We start from the raw sequence: 22,666 nt of genomic DNA, 5'->3' as shown, positions 1-22,666 counted from the left end.
GGTGTGAATCATGGTTAAATAATAAGTTTGATGTCCATATTTCCTCGTGTGTGCGGTTCCAAATCAATAACCCACTGATTAGGGCTGCACAATATGAGGAAAATACCAAAAATTACTTAAATTAAAAAAAAGAAGAAAGGAAGTTGTTTCCAACATTTTTTAGGTTGGAAATTAAACTAAACACAAAAGGCATTAGTAAAAAAGAATTTCGGTTACATCTTAAAGTATCGTTTTTTTTCTACTGATACACTCTTTAACTCTTTGAAACCTGACCAAATTCGCTTAATTTTTCCATTAAAAAAATATGGGAGGAAGGCAATGTGCAACGAAAGAAGAAATGACTCCAACATGAGCAGGAAATTTGTAAAATTTAAAAAAAGTACAGTTAAATGAGCAAAACATTGAAAAAGACAATTAACAAAAACTTAAAGAAATTATCTGGAAAAAGTAAGTAAAAAAAAAGAATTATTATAAATTTGTTAAATACCTTTTAATATGCAATTATGATAATTATATATATAGTTTTTCCCTAACTTTTTCTTTTTTTCCTAGACATTTTTCCCTAACTTTTTGAAAATAATTTCCTAAATCTACTCATTTCTTGCAATTTGTGAAGCATTTATTACCACGGCGTATTTTGACTTTTTCCCCATGTTTTTGAAAGAAATCACACTAATTTGTTCAGGGCTCAAGGTTAAAATAATTGTAAAAGGCATCTGAAAGCAGCACAAGTAAAGTGATGTCACTCCAGGTTTCAAAGGGTTAAACTAACTCAAAAAATTTCTGACTGCAGTATCGCAATCTTTCGCAACGTGTTTATTGTGCAAGTTGACATTGGGATGAGGATTAAAAAAACAAACAAAAACACTAAAAACGCAATATATTGTGCAGCCCTACCACTGATGAGATAATGTAATCGTGAAAGCCACTGAGAGCTGCAACAACACCAAACAGATGCTTGCCCTCCAGAGTTAAGGGTACAGTACATCAGGATTGATCTAAGATGGCTGAGATGCTGTAATAATGATAGTGATGCCCTTGTTGAGGCGGCGCAACCTCGTGTGGTAACGTTTCAACATCGTTGGCACACATCCATCAAAACCATCAGAAAGAGCAACTATTCCCACAGCTGTAAGAATTGCTATGGTCTTCAGCAGCAGGTTTAATGTTAAGGCAAAATGTTATGTGAATGCAGTAATATGTACCTATAAGGTATCACCAGTAAAATATAAAAATCTCCAAGATATACTATAAAGGCTACAACTGCTGCACGTGCAGATTAAAAGTTTATTTGCATTACTGAGATTTATTCTATAACCAGGGGCATAGGTTTAATGGGTTAAATGGAGGTCTTTTGCAACTTTAATGTTTTTATAGGGGGACACAAATGCATGTTGTAAGTAACTATATCTAGGTCTACATAGCTATCTAATTCCAACACGAGTGATACAAAAATGCATTTTAAAGTTCATTTACCACTAATAAGAGGCTTTAGCAGTCTGGGTTTGACAAATCAAGTCAGTATCTGTCAAACTGAGTTTCCTTGCCGAGCTGTGGCAGCAGAAAACACCCTAAGAGTTGTATGTAGATGAAGGTAACCACTTGATTTAACTAACTCAGATTGCTGAGGCCTCATATAAGCCTTAACTGAACTTTTTTTCGCAGATAACAAGGATGCTGGATTTTGTCAGTTATTTCTCACAGCGTAGTAGTAAGGGATTATTTCAGGGCCAGAAAAAGACAGGAGAGTGATTTTAGCAACTTACAATTCTTTTAATTTATATGACACAGCATGTTGTATTGAGGTAGACTTTTAAAAAATCTAACCTCAAAAACTACTGATATTAAATTATGTTACGTGACAGTATTACATGCTTCAGCTGTTAGTTATAAAGATAATTGGAGTGTAAAGGGCAACAGTGGCACCAGACTAAAGGAATGCACCTGTTAAACCTGAATTGTGACCTACATTGTATTTTCTCCTTGTCCCTCCTTTATTAGCTCAGTGTCACTTTAATGATACTTAACAACAACAAAGCAAACACGCAAGTGTAAATGTTCCTGTGTGTGGTTAGAGAAACAGGATGAACATGCACAAACTCTTCTACTACTCTGCTGTAAGTCCAACATTACAGTATAATGGTCCATCTCTCTGAGGTCCAGCAGCTGAGTGAGATTGTGAATAAGAGAGAAAGCTCCTGCTTAACAGTCAAAACCCCCCAAAAAGCCCCAGACTGTCTCCCTTTCAGAGCAGAGTGAAACAGGCAGCTGTAGCCAAGTCATAGGAAGGCAGGCGAAACAAAAAGCAGACACTGAACGCGGGAATGTTTGGTTGTGCCAGGTACAGTGCAGTAACTCTACAGGGAGAATGGCCAGATCTCTGTTGTTTCCCTGAGCTGTGGACAGTACTGAGTAGATGCCATCATAGTGTCCAATCAACAGTCTGACTTCGTCTTTCTGCTGAAACTCGTTAATTACTTTATAGATGGGCCAAGTTCCCAAAATAAGTCATTTGTACTCATTGGGAAACAAATACCACCACCCATTCATTATAATGAAATGATGGCTAAAAACTCACATCTCTCTAGATAAGAGCCTGACCAATTTATGGGTTTACTGATATTATTGGCCGATATTAGCCTTTCATGGACATATCAGAGCACATCTGCATTGGCTTATATTTTTTCCGATAAGCGCTGGTAAGAAAACTTTCTTTTTACAGACCATATAATGCAGAAAACGATGTTTCATTATGATGATTCATTATATAGTTTATCCGTCAGATTGCACTCCCACTCCATTGTTCATACTACTTTTAGCACTCTGGTGCACATATAGCAGCAAAAGTGCCAAAAACTGCAGTACCTCAAATGGCCACTTGAGGCTGATTCCAAAAGTATTCAATTTTATTTTATTTAAGTGAGTCAATCCTCATAAACACCATCTTAAAATGCTCAACTTTACAGCAGAAACAAGCATGTGTACAGTCTGGCATAGAAAGTTTCAGTCTCTATAGATAATTTCAACATTCATGACAACTGCAAGAGGGGCAAATGTTTTGAAGAGTTGGGCATTCAGTTTTTCCAGTGAGTGCATTTTGTTTTTATGGTTTTAAGCCTTTTTTTTGTTAGTGAAAAATGGCATGTGCATAACCACAGATAACCATAGACTGTGATGCAGCTAGCAGCTAGTGTCAGGGTTATCTCCACAGCGTCCCTCAGGTGCAGATAGCATTAGTTTAAATTGACCCAAGTTTGAGATTTCTGTATGGCTGGGCAGAAATCTGAGACTCTATAAATTAATGGACATAGCCACCCTGACATCATGCATTGGTTTTGAAACACTGGGTTTTGCAATTTGATTGTTGCCATCTTAGATTTTTGCAAAAGTGACTATATTTTCGACGACACTGTGGATTGATAAGCTTCTAGTGACCATACAATACCTTACCTTTTGGAAGAATCATTTTCATTTGACAAAGATAGCCAAACATTTTAAAGTTTAAATATTGTTTAAACACATGCAGCTATAGAAAAACATTGCTTCAATTAACTAGTCTATAACTGTCAGAAACTGTTTAATGAAAGAAGAAAGATGACAAATCTGACAAGCTCTCCGTATTTCACAGTTTTCAGTAATTTCAGTTGGTACCAAAAATGTATTGAGGTTTAAAATCCCATACTGTTTGTCTTTGCGATTTCTACTGCAGATCCAACATAGTGGAGGTTAATGGTTACTCTGAATGATCCACAGAAGACGCTGTGAAATAGTTGTCTGTGGGACTAGAGGGCATTTATTAATGAAAACTTTTCACAATTATAATCCATTTGTAATGAAGACATCTATTCTACAAACATAATTTCAAACACCTCCATTGTATTGTTGGCAGGAGACTTAAAGTTATATCTAAAAATCTTGACAAGTGAAACCAAAACTATCTGCATGATTAGACGTAACCTAAGGTAAGAGAGGAAGGAGAATGTTGTAGTATATTCTGTGTGTAATTTGAGAAAGCTGACCCCTTAACATCCCTTCAATTATGACTTTCTTTCTCTCTCCTACTGAAAACAGAAATCATATTACACTTCCTGCCAAACACGTTTACCCGTTTTGCAGCGTCAGGCAAGTAAATGATCTTTCCAAAGAGGCTCTGAATGATATTATATCTTTTTCTTTGAGCTGTCACTTGATCCCTGGATGCCTCCTTTTACCTGCTGGGTCGGTGTGACACTGCATGCATGCTGAGTGCAACAACAGGGAATCCATGGGATGGTCCTTTATGGATTCAAAGAACTGCCTGACAGGTTCACAAATCATTTAGTTTTTTTTTTCCCCACAGCAGAGCAGGAGATGCCCAGTAAATGTGGGTTTTCTAGGTCACCATCATATGATTAATTATACATTTTAAAGGCTAAAACATGTGAGAACATTACTGGGTGTATCTGGGATTTGAACATACTGTAGACACATACTTTTTCCACCCCAAAAGGCAGTGGATAGAGTGAATAAAATATACAATACATCCAATTACATCCAATGTGTAAGCTGTAGTATCTTTGTGGCATATTTAACAGAAGATTGGTTTTAGTGCAACAAATGCTATTAATTCAAGAGGTAATTTTAAAGCAGACCCAATTAAGATAAAGCTATCTAATAATTTATTTGAGTTAATAATTTTAAAATGTTATCACAGAATTAACATTTGCACTGCAGAGAAAATGGATGCATTAACTAAAAAAACAAGCTGAATAAAAATAATTTGAATTGCTAAAATAATATTTATGAAGGTCACTGCATTAAAATCCTCCGGACCATTTGGGAAATCTAAAAAAAGGTTGACTTCCAGCTTTCTTTTCACTGTTTTCTTAACAGATATTTTGTTTCTGTTTACTCTGCCTTTTGGTCGTTTGGGTTATGAATTAAGTTATCAACAAAGTCATTAGTGTTTAAAGTCACAGTTGGCAGCACCCCTTTTCTGAATCAGAGATTCTGCTGATGTAAAAGTGTTTGTGGATGCATGTGCGTGTGTTTGCGAGAGAATAAAAGTGTTATGTAAAAAGGGCCCGGAATAACCCCCCCAAACCAACACACGCACACGCGCGCGCGCACACACACACACACACACACACACACACACACACACACACACAAACACACACTCTTCACTCTATTTGAGCCAACTATGCATGGCCTACTTTGGGAACCTTTCAAGCTGAACAATTAACATTTTTTGAGCATTTCTTCCTTTATGGCATCGTTTCCAGAGAGGAACTGACAAGACAAACATGGGGGCTTAAACGTAAGCACTTTGGCATGAATACTTGGGCAAACTCTAATTAAACATGAATGATAAAGGCATGCCTTGTTTGCTCAGTCAAGTATATCAGGATACAAGAGGAAGACAATAATACGCTGGGAGAGTGAGTGGAGATGGGTTCTCTCTGCTTCCTCTTCACCAAAAATGAAATATAGATCTCATTGCTTTTTATAGCTCTGACTGAATAATGTCTGACGAGTGAATTAGACAACTGCCTGCATTTAGCTCTACAAACAATTCTTTTTTATTTATGACAATAATGATAGGCTCTTATGACCAGTTAATGTTTGTAATTTGTGATTTAATATGTACATATTTCCCTGTAGTCACTCTATATTACTGATACCAGCATGTTGCTATATCATCTCAGATGATGGGGCATTACGTTCAGCTCCTCCTCACAAAACCTCATGACTCAGGAGATCTTTAAGTCGACTTGTGAGAGATCTTTAAGACAGCAAAGTGCTGCCATTCAGCTACATTATATCATACAACAGCACACTATAAAATCCAGGCATTTATCACCAAACAGACGCATACACAATTCTTTGTTGCAGCTCTGGTATTTAGATTCTGCCTCCTTTATGCAGTTTAATGACCTCAACAACAGAAGGGAATGTCAGCGGTAGGTAACGGAGAGTAGATCTCCAACTGCAGGACTGGCCTTGCGGAAATCTGGCCCTCTGTCACCAGACTGTGTTTCAGGAAGAAGTTCACATGAGGACAAGACAAGCATTCAAATCCCAGGAGCCCCGGCCAGCAGTAACCACACTTTTATTGGGGTGTCAAGTCCGGCCTAGAATGTGTGCTGTTGTTGTTGTTGTCGTTGGCGGCGGCCGTGTTGTGCGCTTGTGTGTGTGTGCGTGTGTGTGCATGGCTCTGCGTGGGAGAGGCAGAGTGGAGACTTTTAACATGGTTTCTTTTCTGTGCAACAAAAGCATCCGATCATTGTGCCACACAATGTTCTTTTAAAAAGATTACATCCACTGTAGGCATTTACTCCTACGCTCTAATAGCGGAAGGTAAAAAACATTTCCATTCATAAAGCTGGAACAGAGAGCTGGCTTCACTGTGTCCTCTTGGCTATACCTTCTCAGGTGGAAATGTTGGATAGTAAGATCAGATCTGTGACGACTTTGCGTTTTGTATTGAAGCTTTTCCTCTCCTTGTTTTTGTTAAAAGATAAGAAAATAAAATCTGACAACTATGACATTAAAATCAGCCAAAACTTTGAGCCACTGTTGTTGAACTCCTCCAGCAGGATTAAAAAAAAAAAAGAATTTTGGTGAGCATCTGACACAGAAAACAACAGTATTGTGGTGCGTAACAGAGCTCACAGCAAAACCAAATCTGCTCTAAAAGCCAAAATGCTGATAGTGACCTTTACTTTTCCCTTAAAACTGCATAAATAGATTTTTTTGGCCAGTGGAACAAGCTGTAAAACAAAACATTGACATATTATCACCTTATAAAGTTGTTGTGGTGAACTTGTTAGCAAAAATTGCCTGTTTACTCATCCAGCAGACAGAGCTCCTTTTTGGCCTCCACCAACTCCTTAATTATAATATTCAAGGTCCAGTGTGTAGAATTCAGGGGATATATTGGCAGAAATGCAGTATGATACCTATGTTTTCTTTAGTGTATCGTCACCTGAAAATAGGAATTGTTTTATTTTCGTTACCTTAGAATGAGCCGTTTATATCTACATACAGAGTAGGTCCTCTTCATAGATGTATAATTATAACTATATACCAGATGTCAAGATGTTGCCTGCTCATCCAGGGGAGGTGCTCGCCTGACACATACGCCAAAAGTTCTTAGCTTTGTGGCTGTACTTCTGCAGTATATGACTCATTGAATATGTGCAGTAGCATTGACTTTTCTCTTTACCAGGAAAGTTTTCAACAATTATAAAACCTCCATGGATCAAAAAATCACAACAGAAAGAGTCATAATTGGCCTATTTTGCAGTTGGAGGTGTCTTGTCAGCAGTTTTACAGAGGTCTCTTTTGTAATAGTGGTCTATGAGGAAAATGCTTTTTGGGCTGGAGGGGTTTTTTTCGCTGCAATATCGCAAGTAACCATTGGGAGAAATTAGCTGCAAGGCTGAGCTGCTTTACTGGGGGCCTGGTCCTCTTCCATAGTGCTGTCATGTTGCAACTCCATGTTTCCATAGTAACCAAGAACGGACAAACCAAACACTAGCTCTAGATAGGGCCATTTGCCTTTTTTTTGTGTGTATTTTTTTTGCATTTTTTGCATTAGACATGGTAGTTCTTCTACACACTTGACACAGTCTCCAGTACCTCTTCTTTGCCTCGCTAGTTGCTACATGCCAGTAAATCCTACACACTGGACCTTTAATACAACAAAATGTCTTAAATCATATCATCTAATTTTGTAAGATCTGTGTACCTTCAACAGCAGTCGTTGAATGAGTATTTTAGTAAATGGGAGGGTCTCATCAATGATTGTAACTAAATAGAGGAAGGCCGAATTACCAATTAATGTTGTTTTGATTTTTTTTGCAGCATGGCCCTTAAACATGTAAACTAATTCCAATATGAAGCTATGAATCTGCAAGTGGTCTACTAACTCCCTTTTTCAAGAAATTTCTAAGCACCGTTTAAGTCTTTCTCTCTTCTAGTAAGTCTTTACCTTGCCACCAAAGTCTAAAATGCTTCAAAAGGAGCCTTTATTGACACCAAGCATTCATTTTAAAGGATAAAATCATATATCATCATCATAAAAATCACAGAACCAGCAGACAGAAGAATTTCTCCAGTCAGACCAGCTCATTCTACTCAAACCTTGAAAACAGTCTCACCACTCTGCTCTCCACAGCCTCCAATCCACCCACACCAGCGAGTGATTGGCTGCCCAGCAGATAAAAAAGAACTGGATTCTTGTAGGCTTTATGTATTATAATATTTTTTATCCATTCAGGTGTTTTATTCATTTAGATTTTTTCCAGTCTGTGTTCTTTTTTTTCCTTCTTTTTTTGCCATGCCAATTCACACAAGAGGGGAAAGATTGAAAACATAAATAATAATTTCGTTCAGCTATTTGTCTATTTTTAAGAGAAATGGTTTCAGGCAGTGGGGCTGTTCAGGTGCTTCAAGGCTGTCCTTGGACATGACAAATCCTATTATACTAAAAATGTATTTTCAATGCTTAATCAGTATACAAGTACTTTTCTTCCCTCCGTGAGCCAGACAGTGTCACGCTCCTCTCTTTAAACTGATTCACAGACTGAAATTCTACAAGTTTCCATGCTCGATGTGAAAACATGGCTAATATGTGCTTAGGAGAACAAGCTGATTTTCATCACTAGCTGTTGGACTGGACTGTCATACTAAAAGACAAAGTTTGAACTGCCAAAGACATTTATTCATGTGCTATGACAGCAGTTCAGAAGACATTTTTAGTCCATGAAAAGCATGTATAATGTGAAAAATGTTACTTTGATCACTTTCAGATTGCTAGAATGTGTGTTGTATGGTCCTAACTGTCCATTTGAAAGCCATTATTGCCTATTTTGTCTTGCCAAATCCTGCAACTAATATGGTGCTTGACAAAGATTTTGATCAATCGTCCCAATTAAATTAAATTTTCTTAATGTCACACAGTTCTACTGTAGGGTACCTTAACATTGTGCTTGAGTAGAACTGCAACAACATAACTGATTACTTGTCAGCTACTAAATTAATAGACAACTGATATGATAATTGCGTAATTGGTCTGAGTAATTTTTTTAAACAAAAAGGTCAAAATTCTCTAGTTCCAGCTTCTGAAACATAGGGGTAGATTGAAAAGAGCGCTTTTATGTTGACAGAGTTCAAGGTATTTACACCATAAAAGGCACAAATTGAGGCGTAAAAAAAAAATTCTACAACGCAGGAGATTAGGTGTTTGATGCCCTCATTTTTTAGTTTTGTGGAAAAAAAAAGATTGACATTTTTCACCATTTTCTGACCTTTTATAGACCAAACATCTAATGGATTAATTGAGAAAATGGTCAACAGACTAAGTGACCATGAAAATGCTTGTTAGCTGCAGTCCTATTGCTGAGTGCTGTCCTTTCTACATTATATATTTTATTGAGAATAACTGTTGGCTGAGATGAGCTACATCCCTAGTATCCTTCAGTGGGCTTTCAATTATCTTACAGCGTTTTAGTCGCTCTGAAAAACATGAACATTTCGACCAGTGTCCTCACAAACCACCACACTGTCTGAATTAATCATAAAATGCCATTTGAGACACATTGAAAAAATTAAATAAATACATATCTTCCTTTGAAATAAGTCTACACTACAATCTGAGGAATGTACAGTATACTGTGAGCACATGATGACTTTAATCTTCAAATGGTTGAACCCAATTATTCAGTAAATGTGGACAGCCCCTGCTATTCACGCTGCATTATTCTTTATCAATATACGGGCTGAAAGCTGCATACATTCAGTAACAAAAGAAAATGATTTATTATGTTTGTCAAACACTCTTGCAGAATGGCCACCATATTAATATGTCTTGCTTAAGAGTGTATGAAATGACTCATACTCAATACTGTGAGGTCTGCACTCCATATATCAACAAGAATTTCTACACACTCAAAAGAGTAAGCTAAAGAAGTTCTTGTGTGTTTTTCTAAAGCCACCTGGCATTCATTTAATTGCATTGAGTCAAGGAAGTTAATGAATAAAGATGGACGAATAGTAAAAATGTGATCGTTACTTGAAGTTTGTCAGCATATGTGCTTTAAACTTCAGCATAGTAAAACGATTAATACAAAATAAAACAAATATAAAGTTTTGACAGTACACATGAGAATGCACATAATTAATACACTTGCATGCACCATAAGATGACATCTTTGCCAGATTAGTGTCGACACCTGAGACCCACAGCCATTCCCCAACACCCTCACCTGTAACATCTTTTTCACAAGCCAAACAAGCAGCTACTTGCTTTATATAGACAGGAACCCATAATGCACTGGGAGCCCCTGTGCATGCCTGGTGTTGGGATTTAATTGGATATTAGTATCCAGCAGTGTCTGAATTAATCAAATCATTTCCATCCATTAATTTAGTGGAGGAACATACAATTAAAGCCTTATTAGTGTGCTCTCAGGAGTATGCCTTTTCATCCCTCTACAGAACATTGAGGGTTGGCCGGAGTCCAGTGCAAAGCATTCTCCTCGCTCCAATCTGGTGCTTCCTTATGATGGACACTGTGTTGATCTACAGGCTGCAAGCTTAAAGCCAGGGAAATATCAGCCCATAGCAAAGTGCCACTTTCCCCATTGCCATAGAAAAGCTAACAAAAATGTAATGAGAGCTTATCTAAATGAAGAAAAAAACACATTGTTGGCTTCTATTTTGAGTCTTTACCATTTGTCAGATTATGAAATTATTAGGTCAGGGGGCTGACAACTTTTAGAGTAATTCTATTTGGTGAAACATTACTGTGAAAACCAGCACAAAAATGCCCTAAATAGGGTGAAAAGAGATTTGGAGATTTACGCAGCAAGCAAACATAATCCAGAGCACAAATGTAGGTCATTTTATGATAATTTCCATATTTTCATATTTCATACAAATCAGACTTATTTCATAACTATGGTGCACAGCTTATTAAATAGTCTTCCAGAGCATAAATACAGGAATTTAACTTTTCTGTGATAAAAGAATTTCAGCACCCAAACCTCTAATCACGTACGATACACCGTTCTGGCCGCCGAGTTTGTCTCAGCATTAAGTTTAAATCAAACATCACATAAATACAACAATTCTGGTTAGGGCGACTCATTTTTTTCCCCCTCCTTCCTCCTCTCTTGTGAATCTCAGTTAAAACGTTTTCGCACAAAGTAATCCAGACTGCTCAGATGAGCAGCCATTTTTAATTAAAACCATTTACAGAGGAAACCAAAGTGAGAAAAAAAAGAGCCAAGGGATTTTACACTCTGTCATCCAAGGCTTCAGCGGATCAAAGAGTTTTAGTTGTGCTTTTTAATGGTTACGTAACATTTTTGCCTATGAAATATTGGGCCTGGGCACTATGTAGTCAGTCCAAGGCTCGACAGTACCACAGATTTCCTGCAGTGCATTTTCACATTTTAGGCAGGATACAATAAGCCCATGTTTATGTCTAAGTATAGCTGTCAATCAATACAATACTACTGGTGTAACAAGACACTGAAAGTGGGCAGAAACCTCTGAAAAATGTTAGATTTTTGCATTCTACCTGAGACTGTTCTGTGAATACTGTATGCGTGTATGCGCAGTAATTGTATGTATGTATGTATGTATATGTGTGTTTGTGTCTTTCTGCTTTCTTGCCTGCCTGGCTGGCTGCCATGTGGCCCGCCTCTTACTGTCATCCTGTCTGACATTAGGGCTAAGCTGGATCTCATTAGGACCAAGGTGGCAGTGATCCCGTCAACATCGCTTTGGCTCCTGCCATATGGGTCGCCTCCAAGGTAACGGGGCTGTATCAGTCTCCTCAGAGCTGCGAGCGTTGTTATAGCACGCACGCGCGCAAACACACACACACATACACACACACACACACACAAAGGCAGGGTATCGTCTCTCTAGCCGAGCATGCACTGTACATATAAAGCTGAATAAACATGTCAAACAGAGAAGACGTGAAAAACACTGATGATAAGATAATCAGGTCAGATCTGTGGGTGAGATGCACTGTGACTACATACACACACACACATACACAACATGCTTACTTAACATGTTTTCCACAGAAATACAAATCATTAACAATTCAATCGATCTACTTTTTTTTATGAGCTAAGAATTAGGAAAAATTTTCAGGAATTCATCTACTCACAGTTAATCAGTTCTTCACGTTATTAGCTATTATATAGCTGTGTGTAACCAAATCAAACCACTCATTTTACAGCAAAACAGTATTTTTCTCATTTTTGTTGACTAAAAAAGTTATGATGGATGCATCAACTCCTAACTTTTAAGTCACCACAGAAAAATGTGTTATTGATCACCAAACCAAATTTGAATAATTAAAAAAATCGCCAAGTATATAAAATCAGGTTTCATAATTGTTAAAACAGAGCAGTATTCTCTGCTCTAAAACGCTGGGGACATTTACACTGAAGGAGTTGTAAAGACCCAACAGGTACCTTTTATTCGTTTTAGCCGAATGAGCTACCCATCCGCCGGCAGGTACTGCTCACAGCTTTGGGTGTGTGCTTTGTGCCAAAGTTAGCTACTATTAGTGGCTGAATAAGAGTCTGTTGCCACACAGCAACTCTCTCGTTCTTCGGTTCAGGGTGTGTATGTTACTGTGCTATTGGTTAAGCTGCTGAGAGCAGTTTGCATCTGCGTGCTGGCTCACTCTTTGGCTCGGGAGACATGAGTACTTTGTGCCTCTAAGTTAGCTGCTAACTAGAGTCTGTGGCTTCGATATTATATTTTATATAGTAAGGAAAGGATTATGTTAAGGATGACTTGAGTGCATCTGTAAGCAAGCTTTTAGGCCCATCAAAAAGATCTGGACCAGAAATGGTAACAAAATAAAATAGTTTAATGGTCTAACTCCACAATCCAGCGCTACATATTTCCCCATGTTTTCCACAAGTATTTTTTTTAACATTTATGATATGTTCAGGAAATCACGGATTATGTTTTACTCAGAGTTTAATATTTAGTGCAATAACCATCATTATTCTCAAAGTTTTACATTGAATTTGCAAGCTACGGTGAATCAGTTTGCAGTTAATGACCAGAGTGAATAGACAGTGATTATGTAACAGATAAACCGACTTCTCCCCAGTCCCTTCCTCCAAACTTCTCCCTCCAATCTGAACGACAACAGCTGAAGAAAATGAAAATAGACAACTGAAAATAGCAGAACAATCAGTGAGATCTGTGAAATTTGGTTTCTGCAAATTCAATCAGGAAAGCTTTTGATCTAATAAATCTAAATTTTGAGATTCTGTGCAACATCACTGCCCCAAAGTCCTTCTGGAACTGTCATGGTCAAGTCACGGTTTGACATAGCAGAGCAATGTACATCATCATCCCAGCTGCAGCTAAAATGCTGTACTTCTCTTACAGTGAGCAAGTAAACAGGAAGTCATTTATGACTTGGTTTAGTGCTTCTTTGCACAAGCTCATAAAAAGTGTGAATTTATAACATCCCATGCATAAAGAGAGGATAGCAATGTACTTTATAAGAACACCAGTGGACACTTAATGCTGTTTACATACAGGGAAATCATATCACACCAGGTTTCCCAAAACCACAAACGTTTCCTCTGATTTACTGCAAATAAAGACCAGCACCTCTAACAGTAAGGAGATTATACATACTTCTGTGTTTTCAACAATGATACCTTTTGTTTCATGGTCTAGATAATGGCTTTGATATCCACTGTCATTAACAGTGTCAATGATAATTTACTTCCTTCGGCTTCACATGCAATTAGGACACCCGAGCATACTGGAAGTACAACAACTGTGTCAAAGTTTCACTTTGCCAGATTGGCGGCTATTATAGATTTTTTTCCCCTTTGGCCTGTTTGTTTTGTTTCAGCCCCCGCCCTCACAAACGCAACTGTTTATTTCATCAGTTTGGCAACAAAAGCATGTGATCAATCATTCATAATTTATGACGCTGCCAGTGGCTCAGGGCCCATAAAAACAGATATTTGCATTACACTGAGTCTTAGCTGGACCTCCCGATAACAGACCAATAAATTTTGTTGTTGTTGTACATACACAAGGGCCCCCGATAAGAGGTAAACTTTGCCTCTGTGTTACAGTACAACACAGTGCAGTGCTAGCAGGGATGATGTTGTGATCACATGCTACTATAACAATGACCTGGACCCCGTCCTTTAATTCCTGTTCCCCCAGCCAGCGTCCCGCTGCCTTTCCCAAGCCCTGCTGTTATTATTTCTGCACTGTTCAAAGCAAACGCCCTAAGTCCCTTGTGCAATATGAGTCTGACTGTAACAAACTGGCGCTCCATCTATCTGATCCTCTAGAGAGGCACGCTATTATACAGGTATACTGACACACAAACAAAAAATCATTATTTAGGAAATATGAAAACTGCTTTTCTCTGTAAAGCTGAACTTGTGATGCAATGAAAGGCATACATACAGACTACATAGAGACGTTTCCTTACCTTGACATGCTGTCTGTGATGCAGTTCTGCCCCAGGTATCCCTCACCTCTGGCTGACAATGACCCCTGTGACATGCCCGGTCGAGATTTCCACGACTCCATTAACGCCGTTACGGGCGAAATTAGATTCAACAAAGGGTTGGACTGGTCTCTCACATCATGCCGCGTGAAAGACATTGTTCCTTGCGCTCCAATCTGGTAATGGAATGAATGTCCACCGGAATTAACTCCAACAATGGCCGATGTGGGCATGCTGTTATTCTCTTGGTAATAGCTGCCATCAGTGGTCTCCTGCTTAACCCCTTTAGACAGGACATTGTTGGAGAACACATCGGGCTCATAGTTCCCATTCATAGAGGAGACAGGGGGTCCTAAGATACCAGAGAGACTGTATTCATCTATGTTATTCCTCAGGGACAAATAGGTGGTTTCGGATGCAGGAAAGAGACCAAGAGATGGTGATTGCTCACCGTAGGGCTGTTGGTTCATACATCCCTCATTTTTGTTTGGCTCACTCTTAATCTGTGTGATAAAAGGTGTGCTACTCGCATTACATTTGGAGCTGCCTAAACACATGCTCCTGAAGTCAGTTCCAGGCTCATTCTTAATGTATTTAACCATGCCCATCTGGTCTAAGCCCACGTTGAACACCTCCCCATCTACCATCTCTACTTTGGGGAATTCAAAGTTCTTGAAGTCTGTGTCTCTGGTCAGACTTGCTGCTTCTGGGCTGTTGGTATCGTTCTGCACCAAACCCAGTCCACTAGCAGGACTGGACACAGGAAACCCACCTGAGGAGGGGTTCTGTGGGCTACTGACAGCCATAGTGCCCCCCGTGGCTGGACTGGAGATAGAGGGTCTTGCTGTGTTGCAGTTGTTGGTTGCACCGGTGCAGCTACCACCTGTGGGGCTTGAGACAGATGACCTAACATTGCAGGTGGTGCTGCAGGATGGAGGTGATCTCACACTACTCATACTCTGGGGGCTGGACATGGGGGACCTCATGACGTTGAGCGGGCTGGTGAGAGGTGGTGAGCCCACTGTGCTGGACTCCACGGGGCTACATGTGGCTGAATTCCTGCGCTTGATGTGGGCCAGAGTTGCAGCACAAGACGTCTGGCTGACAGGACTGCTGACGGACGAGCACACCGGTCCGAAACACGTAGGGGGACTGGTGGTTGAAGACACCATGTTGTTGCTGCCCCCGGGGCTGGAGATGGAGCTGGACGTCTGGGGGCTGCAGGACAGAGATGAGGCCAGCATTGAAGCTGAGCTAACCGGAGTCCCAGCGGTGCACTCTCTGGGAGTGGTGCTGGGCTGCGGGAAACCAAATGGCTTTAACTTGGGGTTCTTTGTGGAACCACACTGAGCCTCCTCTAGAGCCCGTCCGCACACTGGATACATCTTCCCAGGGCTGTTACTGCCCCCATGCTGGCTAAAGGCAAAGTCTGCCTCCCTGGCAGCATTCATGTACAGGCCCATAGACTCAGCCACAGTCTTGGAAAGCTCCTTGGAGTCCATTTCCTGCTTATGACCATGGACAGAGTTGTTGAAGTGTGGGAGAACAAATGGCTGGTTCTGGCTGAGCCGAAGCATTGGCTGCTCCTGCTTCTTTGTATTGTTGTCTTTACAGTCGGTGGCCGGGCTTCCAGCAGGGCAGCTGACATTGACTATGTCCATCAGGATATCACTGCTAGTCAAACTTGAATCCTCTGTGCTGCAGCAGTGCTCCATGGTGCCGGGGACCTGCGACCATCTGTTCTCTGTATCGCTTCCGTCAAAGAAACTTTGGTATCTTTTGGTCTCCATTGCTGGCTCATTGATTCACCTTAAAAAAAAAAACAGGAAAAAAAAGAATTCAATCAGAAAAGTTCACAATGCTGTTGTTACAAGCTGCACACAAGGCATTGGTTTAATGGTTATAGTTGAGTGACAGGTGTATTAAAGGTATTTCATTCATTCAGACAGTGATTACAGGTCTCATGTGAGGCTGAATTATGTATTCAGGCATATGCTAATGAATCTTAAATTTACAGTGTAAATATAGTCTTTTAGTTTTTGGATGGATGCCAAAGCAGAAAGTTCTGCTTCAGTGGATAAAAACCTAATGAGGCATAAAAGGTAGGGCAAAGGAAAAGGGCGGTGTGATGATGTATGAGTATTCTCTCTACACACAACATACAAGATTGAACTTATTTTGATATTATAATGACTTACTTTGAAAGAATACCAATCCAAAAACATAAATTAGACGCTGTACAAACAGTATGTTAATATAAAGAAGTTCAAAGCAAGTCTGTACAGTATTTCCTCTCTCACTGATAACGCTCCTTATCGCTGCACTACAGGGGATGTACAGTCTGATAAGTTGTGGAAAACTGCATTGCAAGGGTTAACGTATCTATGTGACGTCGTCTGGGCTTTTTATTTAAATTCCCACCTCTGCTGCGCCTCTATTGGACAACTCAGCCAGAAGTCCACCAGCTTTATCAGACACATCCATGGATTGGTCGGAAAGCTGTCACTCAATAGTTATTGCTCTAGCAGCCACAACATAGCTGCGACATAACTTAAAATGTTGCTTTAGCGGCTGGATCCGTCATGTGCAAAAGCAACAAAAATACTGGAAATAATAACACACTTGACATAACAGGTTGCAATGATAGGGCATTGCTTTCAGTGATGTTTGAAGATTTATTTTCTGAGCACTACGGTGCACTGTGCGACGGGCTCACAGCTGTGGAGCAGCCGAGACATCTGAGTTAAAGTTATTCACATTGCCCGCAAAATATCCCATACACGTTACGTGCAGATCCACAAATATAAAAATAAATTTAAAAAAAAAAGAGATGCAAGAGTGATAATTCCTTCCTCTTGTCCTGCTGTGATTGCCCTGCCTCTGTAGGACATGCAACTCTCTGCATATCTCTCCATTTTGCGTTTGCGCAGAATAAATTCTAAAAGCCGATTTGTGGTACATTGTTGCTGTTAAAGTTATTATTAAAGTCATCTTAGTAATAGCTTTTGGAATGACACGACGTAGCGGGAGCAGAAGGAAGAAAATAATTATTATTTAAGTCGTATTTTTGGAAAGAATTTGAGAACACCAGATATTTCTCAGCACCTCTTGACAGGTGCGTAAAGCCAAATAAAATCTACTAAGAAAATGATTGTGGTTATTTCTGTTTGTGCATAAAGTGCGTAAACTTCTTGGCGACTTTTATTATGGAGCAGACTCCGTCAATGGCTAACGGTCCCGGTGTAAAGTTATTAGATTTGTCTCCCACAGCGAAACGGACCGAGGATGCATGCATTTAATCATCCGACTGAAGAGTGAGGAGTTTGCTTTCAGTATCACCCGAGAGCCAGCGCCAAATTAAAATGTACAGTCAAACACTGAGCTCCGTCCTTCCTTACCTTAATTACGACATTCAGAGTTGTCAGGTGGCCGTGTTGCTGGGCAGCGATAATCCAGAGGACAGAAAAAGACACGCAAAAAAAGCAAAGTCAATAAATATGAACAAACGTGTTCTGTCTACTCTTTCCAATACATAGTTGTCAGTTTGACAGCTAGACACACTGTGAGAAGTCTACTGCGTATTATCACGAGTAATCCTCCACAGCGAGCCGCTGCTCCTGACAGGACGAACGGCAGCGACGGGTCGGACGACAGCGGCAGATGATCTCACATTATGGCCGCAAATTTGCAGATTACCGATTCTGGGCCCGAGATAAAAAAAGAGTAATAAAAACAAACGAAGGAGTCGTTCGGACTCAGAGCGACGTCATTTGTGCACATGGACCCTCCTACTGCAACGAGTGCAACACAAACTCCGAGGAGGGGGGAGGAGGGGAGAGGGGAGGGGCTCAGCGCAGGTAGACAGAGCCGCCTGGAAATAGGGCACCGTGCTCAGCGCAGCCTTGCTGGAAATCAACTCGGAGGATAACAGCGAAGAGCAGGCGTTTTGATTTAATTAAAATATTCTCTGCAAGTTTGTTCAATTTCTCCGTCGGTGTTAAATCTGTCCTCTTCCCTCATCATACTTTATGCTGCTTTCCCCCCTCCTCCTTTTCATCTTTTCTACTGCCACCTCTGAAAAGGTTGTCCATACGGAGCTCGTGCGTGTACGCGCATATAGATAAGAGGGGATAGAGCAGGAGCCTCCCCAGCCTCACTTTTACACTTCACACGGATCTTACAAGAGCCCTGCAAATATTGAGTGAGGAGTCATTCTTACTGTAGGAGAGAAATCGAGTCAGGATGTTGCCCTGTTACAATGTGACGGCTGCCTCCACTAGGTGGAGCAATATTTCTATTGCTTTTGGAAAAGCAGGTCTATTGAGTGGTCAAGATGTCAATTTTATTCACACCATGTCAAACTGTGATATTGTTCCTTAATTCACACCTCGAATGAAACAGGCTTCATGTGTTCAATATGGATTTTACATTTAGTTAAAATAGATTTATTCCCGTGCTGGTCAGCCAAACTTTAAGCTGTAGTTGTCTTGGCTTACAAACAGTAAAGCACCATCTTAAAAGAAACTGACATGTAGAGAGAGCTGTAAAAAAAAAATAAAAAATCAAATGAAATGCTTTAATATTCACAGACATATTTGGAATCTGTTATTAAAATTGAAGCAAAATACAATCTCGTGTATTATTTAAATATACAAGCGTGTACCCAATGGTGGATCTTTCTAAATAAAAAACAAATAAAATTGACATTTGAAAAGAAGCAAAAATATAAAGAAAATTGTGGGGGCTAGTGTATGCAGAGAGTATCCGAATAAGAGAAAATGATCAAATGAACAGTCAAAAGCTATCGGGGACACAGTAAAAAACAATTCTCGCCCTGTTTGTTATTTATTAGGCTATTTGTGTTTGTTGGCCAAGTTGTTTATTTGAGTTTATTTCTCATCAGGTCTTGTTCTTTTTGTAAAAATAAATAAATAAATAAAAATAATTGATTTCTTTAATAAGAATGTGTTAGGTACAACACTGCACTGCATGCACCAAAATATCAGTGAAATAATAATGGATAGAAGAGATGAACACTTCCAGTTAATTCAAAAGCCATCACACACACAGTCAAATTGACATACTGTAACTTAGATTTGACAAGCTCTCTGATAATGCCCTTCGGTGTGCTCATGAGAACGTAGTGTGCCCATGTTTATCTGTGACACCACCAACAACCAGCTCTATCATGTGGATTAAGCTGTTATTTACATTTTACCGCCGATATGTCATGGCATCGATGTGAGTGTAGACTTTGGTTTCACTCCAGCAACATGCAATAATCAGTTTAATCTCTGGAGTTGTCAGTCAGTGGAGTCACTTTGTGTAGTGATTCAACGTGGCTGCGTAGAAGTGTGCATGCAGGATTTTAGGCTTTGAGAGTGGAGCGCTATACAGTGGTTTGAATGTTTCTCTTTATTGCTTGCCTGGGTTCTCCAAGCCAGCCTGTAGCCATTACCCAAGCGAGGCAGCAGCAGTTAGATTAGTCAAAGCCATCCAAGCAACACTGCCCACCTCCCTGATCTGCCTGTTAATCACCCATGAATGGGGGACCTGCTTTCAGAAAAAGCAGGAGAATTGAGATATAACCAATGTTTCCCACCCCCATTCATTCATGCAGCTCCCATTTGTCCATTGCACATAATGGGTGCCAGTCAAACACATCATGAGCAAATCTAATTTAGCTTTGCATCACAGATTTTTCCACAGTGACAGAGTCATAAGAATTTGCAGACTGACAGCAGAACATGGCTGATATGAAATCAGTAATAATTGCCTCCCTCATTGGTAAAGATTCAAGGCAGCTCCATTTGAGTCCCACTGAGCTTTCAAGCACCGTCGTTTTAGTCAAATCAATGATAATCACACAAGCCCGAAAACATTGTATATACATGGGAGCTAAAAATAGCTGTCTTTTTAGAGGGCGGGGATCCTCTTGGATGAGTGATTGCTATGATTAGGAGCGGGCTTCCTCTCCAGTTTAGACACATAGCAGACAACTCCAGAAGCTGAGGAGGCCAGAGGCAAAACGGAGAGGTGCATGCTGAGCCTCGTGGGGACAGGTGAATTGGAGCATGTTAACGCTGAAACAAAACACTTGTCAACTCAGCAGAAGGCCCTGTCCCCATCATGTGTGGTAATTACAGAGGTAGTTTTAATCAGGGAAGAAGTCCGTCACCACCGCCCTCCCTTGACTGCTTATTGTTCCTATTAAGCAGTTATTCATGACATTCATTCACATTTAAAGGGATCATGTAGTAGCCCCCGGACTGAGCCAATAGGTTGCCATTCCCGCTGCTATTCCACAACTTCGATTTGACTGAAATTTTCTAGTATTTGTTTGTATAGTTGTTTATCTTCAGGACTATGGAGAAAAACTACTGGCCCATCTTTCCTTACACTTGCATGGTCCAAAAAAGAACCCATTAAATTTTTTAGCGGATCGAAATCAAGGGTCGGGTACGCATTTTTATTTTTCGCTTTTGTTAACATTGCGAGATGTGGCATTTAGGTCTTAACTCTCAGAGTGCCTTTCTAGTTGGCACTGTAGCCCTGTTTTGTCTTGAATTCCTCCCTGCTGCAAATTAGCTGCTAAAATCATCAAATATCAGATTTTTTCGGGCAGTGAAAATAAGCTATGAACATAACATTTATCACCTTTAAGGTTGATATTGTGAATTTGTTTGCAATTCTTACAGATCCATCAGATGCAATGAAACATTAACATTCACAAGCAGTTGAGATTCTGGCCATCGTGATTAATGCAAATGAAAAGCATCTTTTTGGGTTTTTTGTATGGTGATTTTTTATTTTGCGTTGTTTTTGTATTTTTAAGATTTTTTCTTCATCTTTTGTTGTCTTTATTTGCTAGGTTTCCTGAATGTCAATGTGACAGCAGGGTGATAGAGGGAAGGACATGCAGCAAAGGGCCGTGGATAGGTATCAAACCTAAGCACTCAGCCTACCTGGGACACAGACTCTACCAGGTGAGCTACCAGGACACCCAGGCTGTTCTTACGCATTGTTAGTGCATATACCTGCAAAAAGTAATGCAACAGAATTCATACATAGCTCATGTAATCATGAGTCAGTAATTCATATGTAACCCACATAACTGTAAAACACATGCCAAAGTGCTGATGGGAGTGAAGAAGGAATTTGTACAAAGACCAAAAGTCCAGGTCAGGCAGCAGGTTGTGTTAGTGATTGACAAACACAGGACTTTCCCCTAGGACAACAGTGTTCATGTCCCATGTGAAACCAAGCAAACTTTGAGTTATTTTAAGGTACGTCATCACTCTAGGTTAGGTTAATTTTTTGTGAAGTACATAACGTGACGATACAGAACCATGTTTTTTTCTTCTCAAATCCACCCTAACCAGCAGGTTATTCCTAAGGTACCATATGAAGCATTGTATGAAGATACATTATGATGTTCCTGTGTGTTTTGTTTAGCTGCTAAACATGTTTACCAGCAAGTTAGTTTCTTTGTCTGACTGCTGAGTTTTCGTGTGGTGCTGTTCAGGTAGTGTACAGGTTTAACAGAGCGTTTCCCACAGAAAACAGCTGCTTGTTGCATCTTGAAACAAAACTACCAAGAGAGGTGAGAGTGAACCAAAACAGTTTAGATGCATAACAATGAGCTGACTGGTGCTAAAATGCTCTGTAGAGGTGAGGGTAACTGCAGAGTTATAGAGATAATTCTCTGTGTGTTCATCCCTACAAGGGAACTCTGCATGTATACATATTAATTTGGTCAATTGTTACAATAAAAATATGGATTATTCCAGCTTTAACAGAAATTAGAAATAATGTTTCATGAATATTCCTGTTTTACTGTAAGTGCTTTTGCCCCTGGGCTGTGTTTTTTCCATTTTTCGATATCATAGTAGATTTCTGGAGTGAGATCAAGACACACACACACCATCACCAGCCCCCCACCACTCTGGCCAATACTTTTTGTAGCTGATCATTCATGCTGCATGTGGTACATTTCATGCCTATATGTGGCAACTTTGAGCCCATCTGTGTGAGCATTACTGGCCTGTTTTCATTAAATGTGTCCATTTGCTACAGTAAACCATTTTCCGGTTAAGTGTTATTTGATGAGACGCCTGGTCTAATTCTGTTTGTCTGAGACAGACTTGACTGTGG

At 39.8% G+C, this 22,666-nt stretch overlaps 1 protein-coding gene across 1 annotated transcript in view; it reads right to left on the bottom strand.

Annotated features, from left to right (window-relative positions):
* Window positions 1–18,321, bottom strand: part of nr3c2 (nuclear receptor subfamily 3, group C, member 2) — a 97,389-nt gene extending 79,068 nt beyond the window's left edge. The window contains exons 1-2 of the mRNA XM_042484494.2: window positions 17,911–18,321; window positions 14,495–16,321 (exon numbers count right to left, since the gene is read on the bottom strand). Of these exons, the coding sequence (XP_042340428.1) occupies window positions 14,495–16,302 (1,808 nt within the window). The 5' untranslated portion in view covers window positions 16,303–16,321; window positions 17,911–18,321. The remainder of the gene's footprint in view (window positions 1–14,494; window positions 16,322–17,910) is intronic.
* Between the last annotated feature and the right edge of the window lie 4,345 nt (window positions 18,322–22,666).

Source organism: Plectropomus leopardus, chromosome 3 (genome assembly GCF_026936395.1).
Source record: "Plectropomus leopardus strain MGB_pleo_1.0 chromosome 3, ASM2693639v1, whole genome shotgun sequence".
Lineage (NCBI taxonomy): Eukaryota > Metazoa > Chordata > Actinopteri > Perciformes > Serranidae > Plectropomus > Plectropomus leopardus.
Note: the sequence above shows the minus strand (reverse complement) of the source record. Positions and strands in the feature narration are given on the sequence as shown.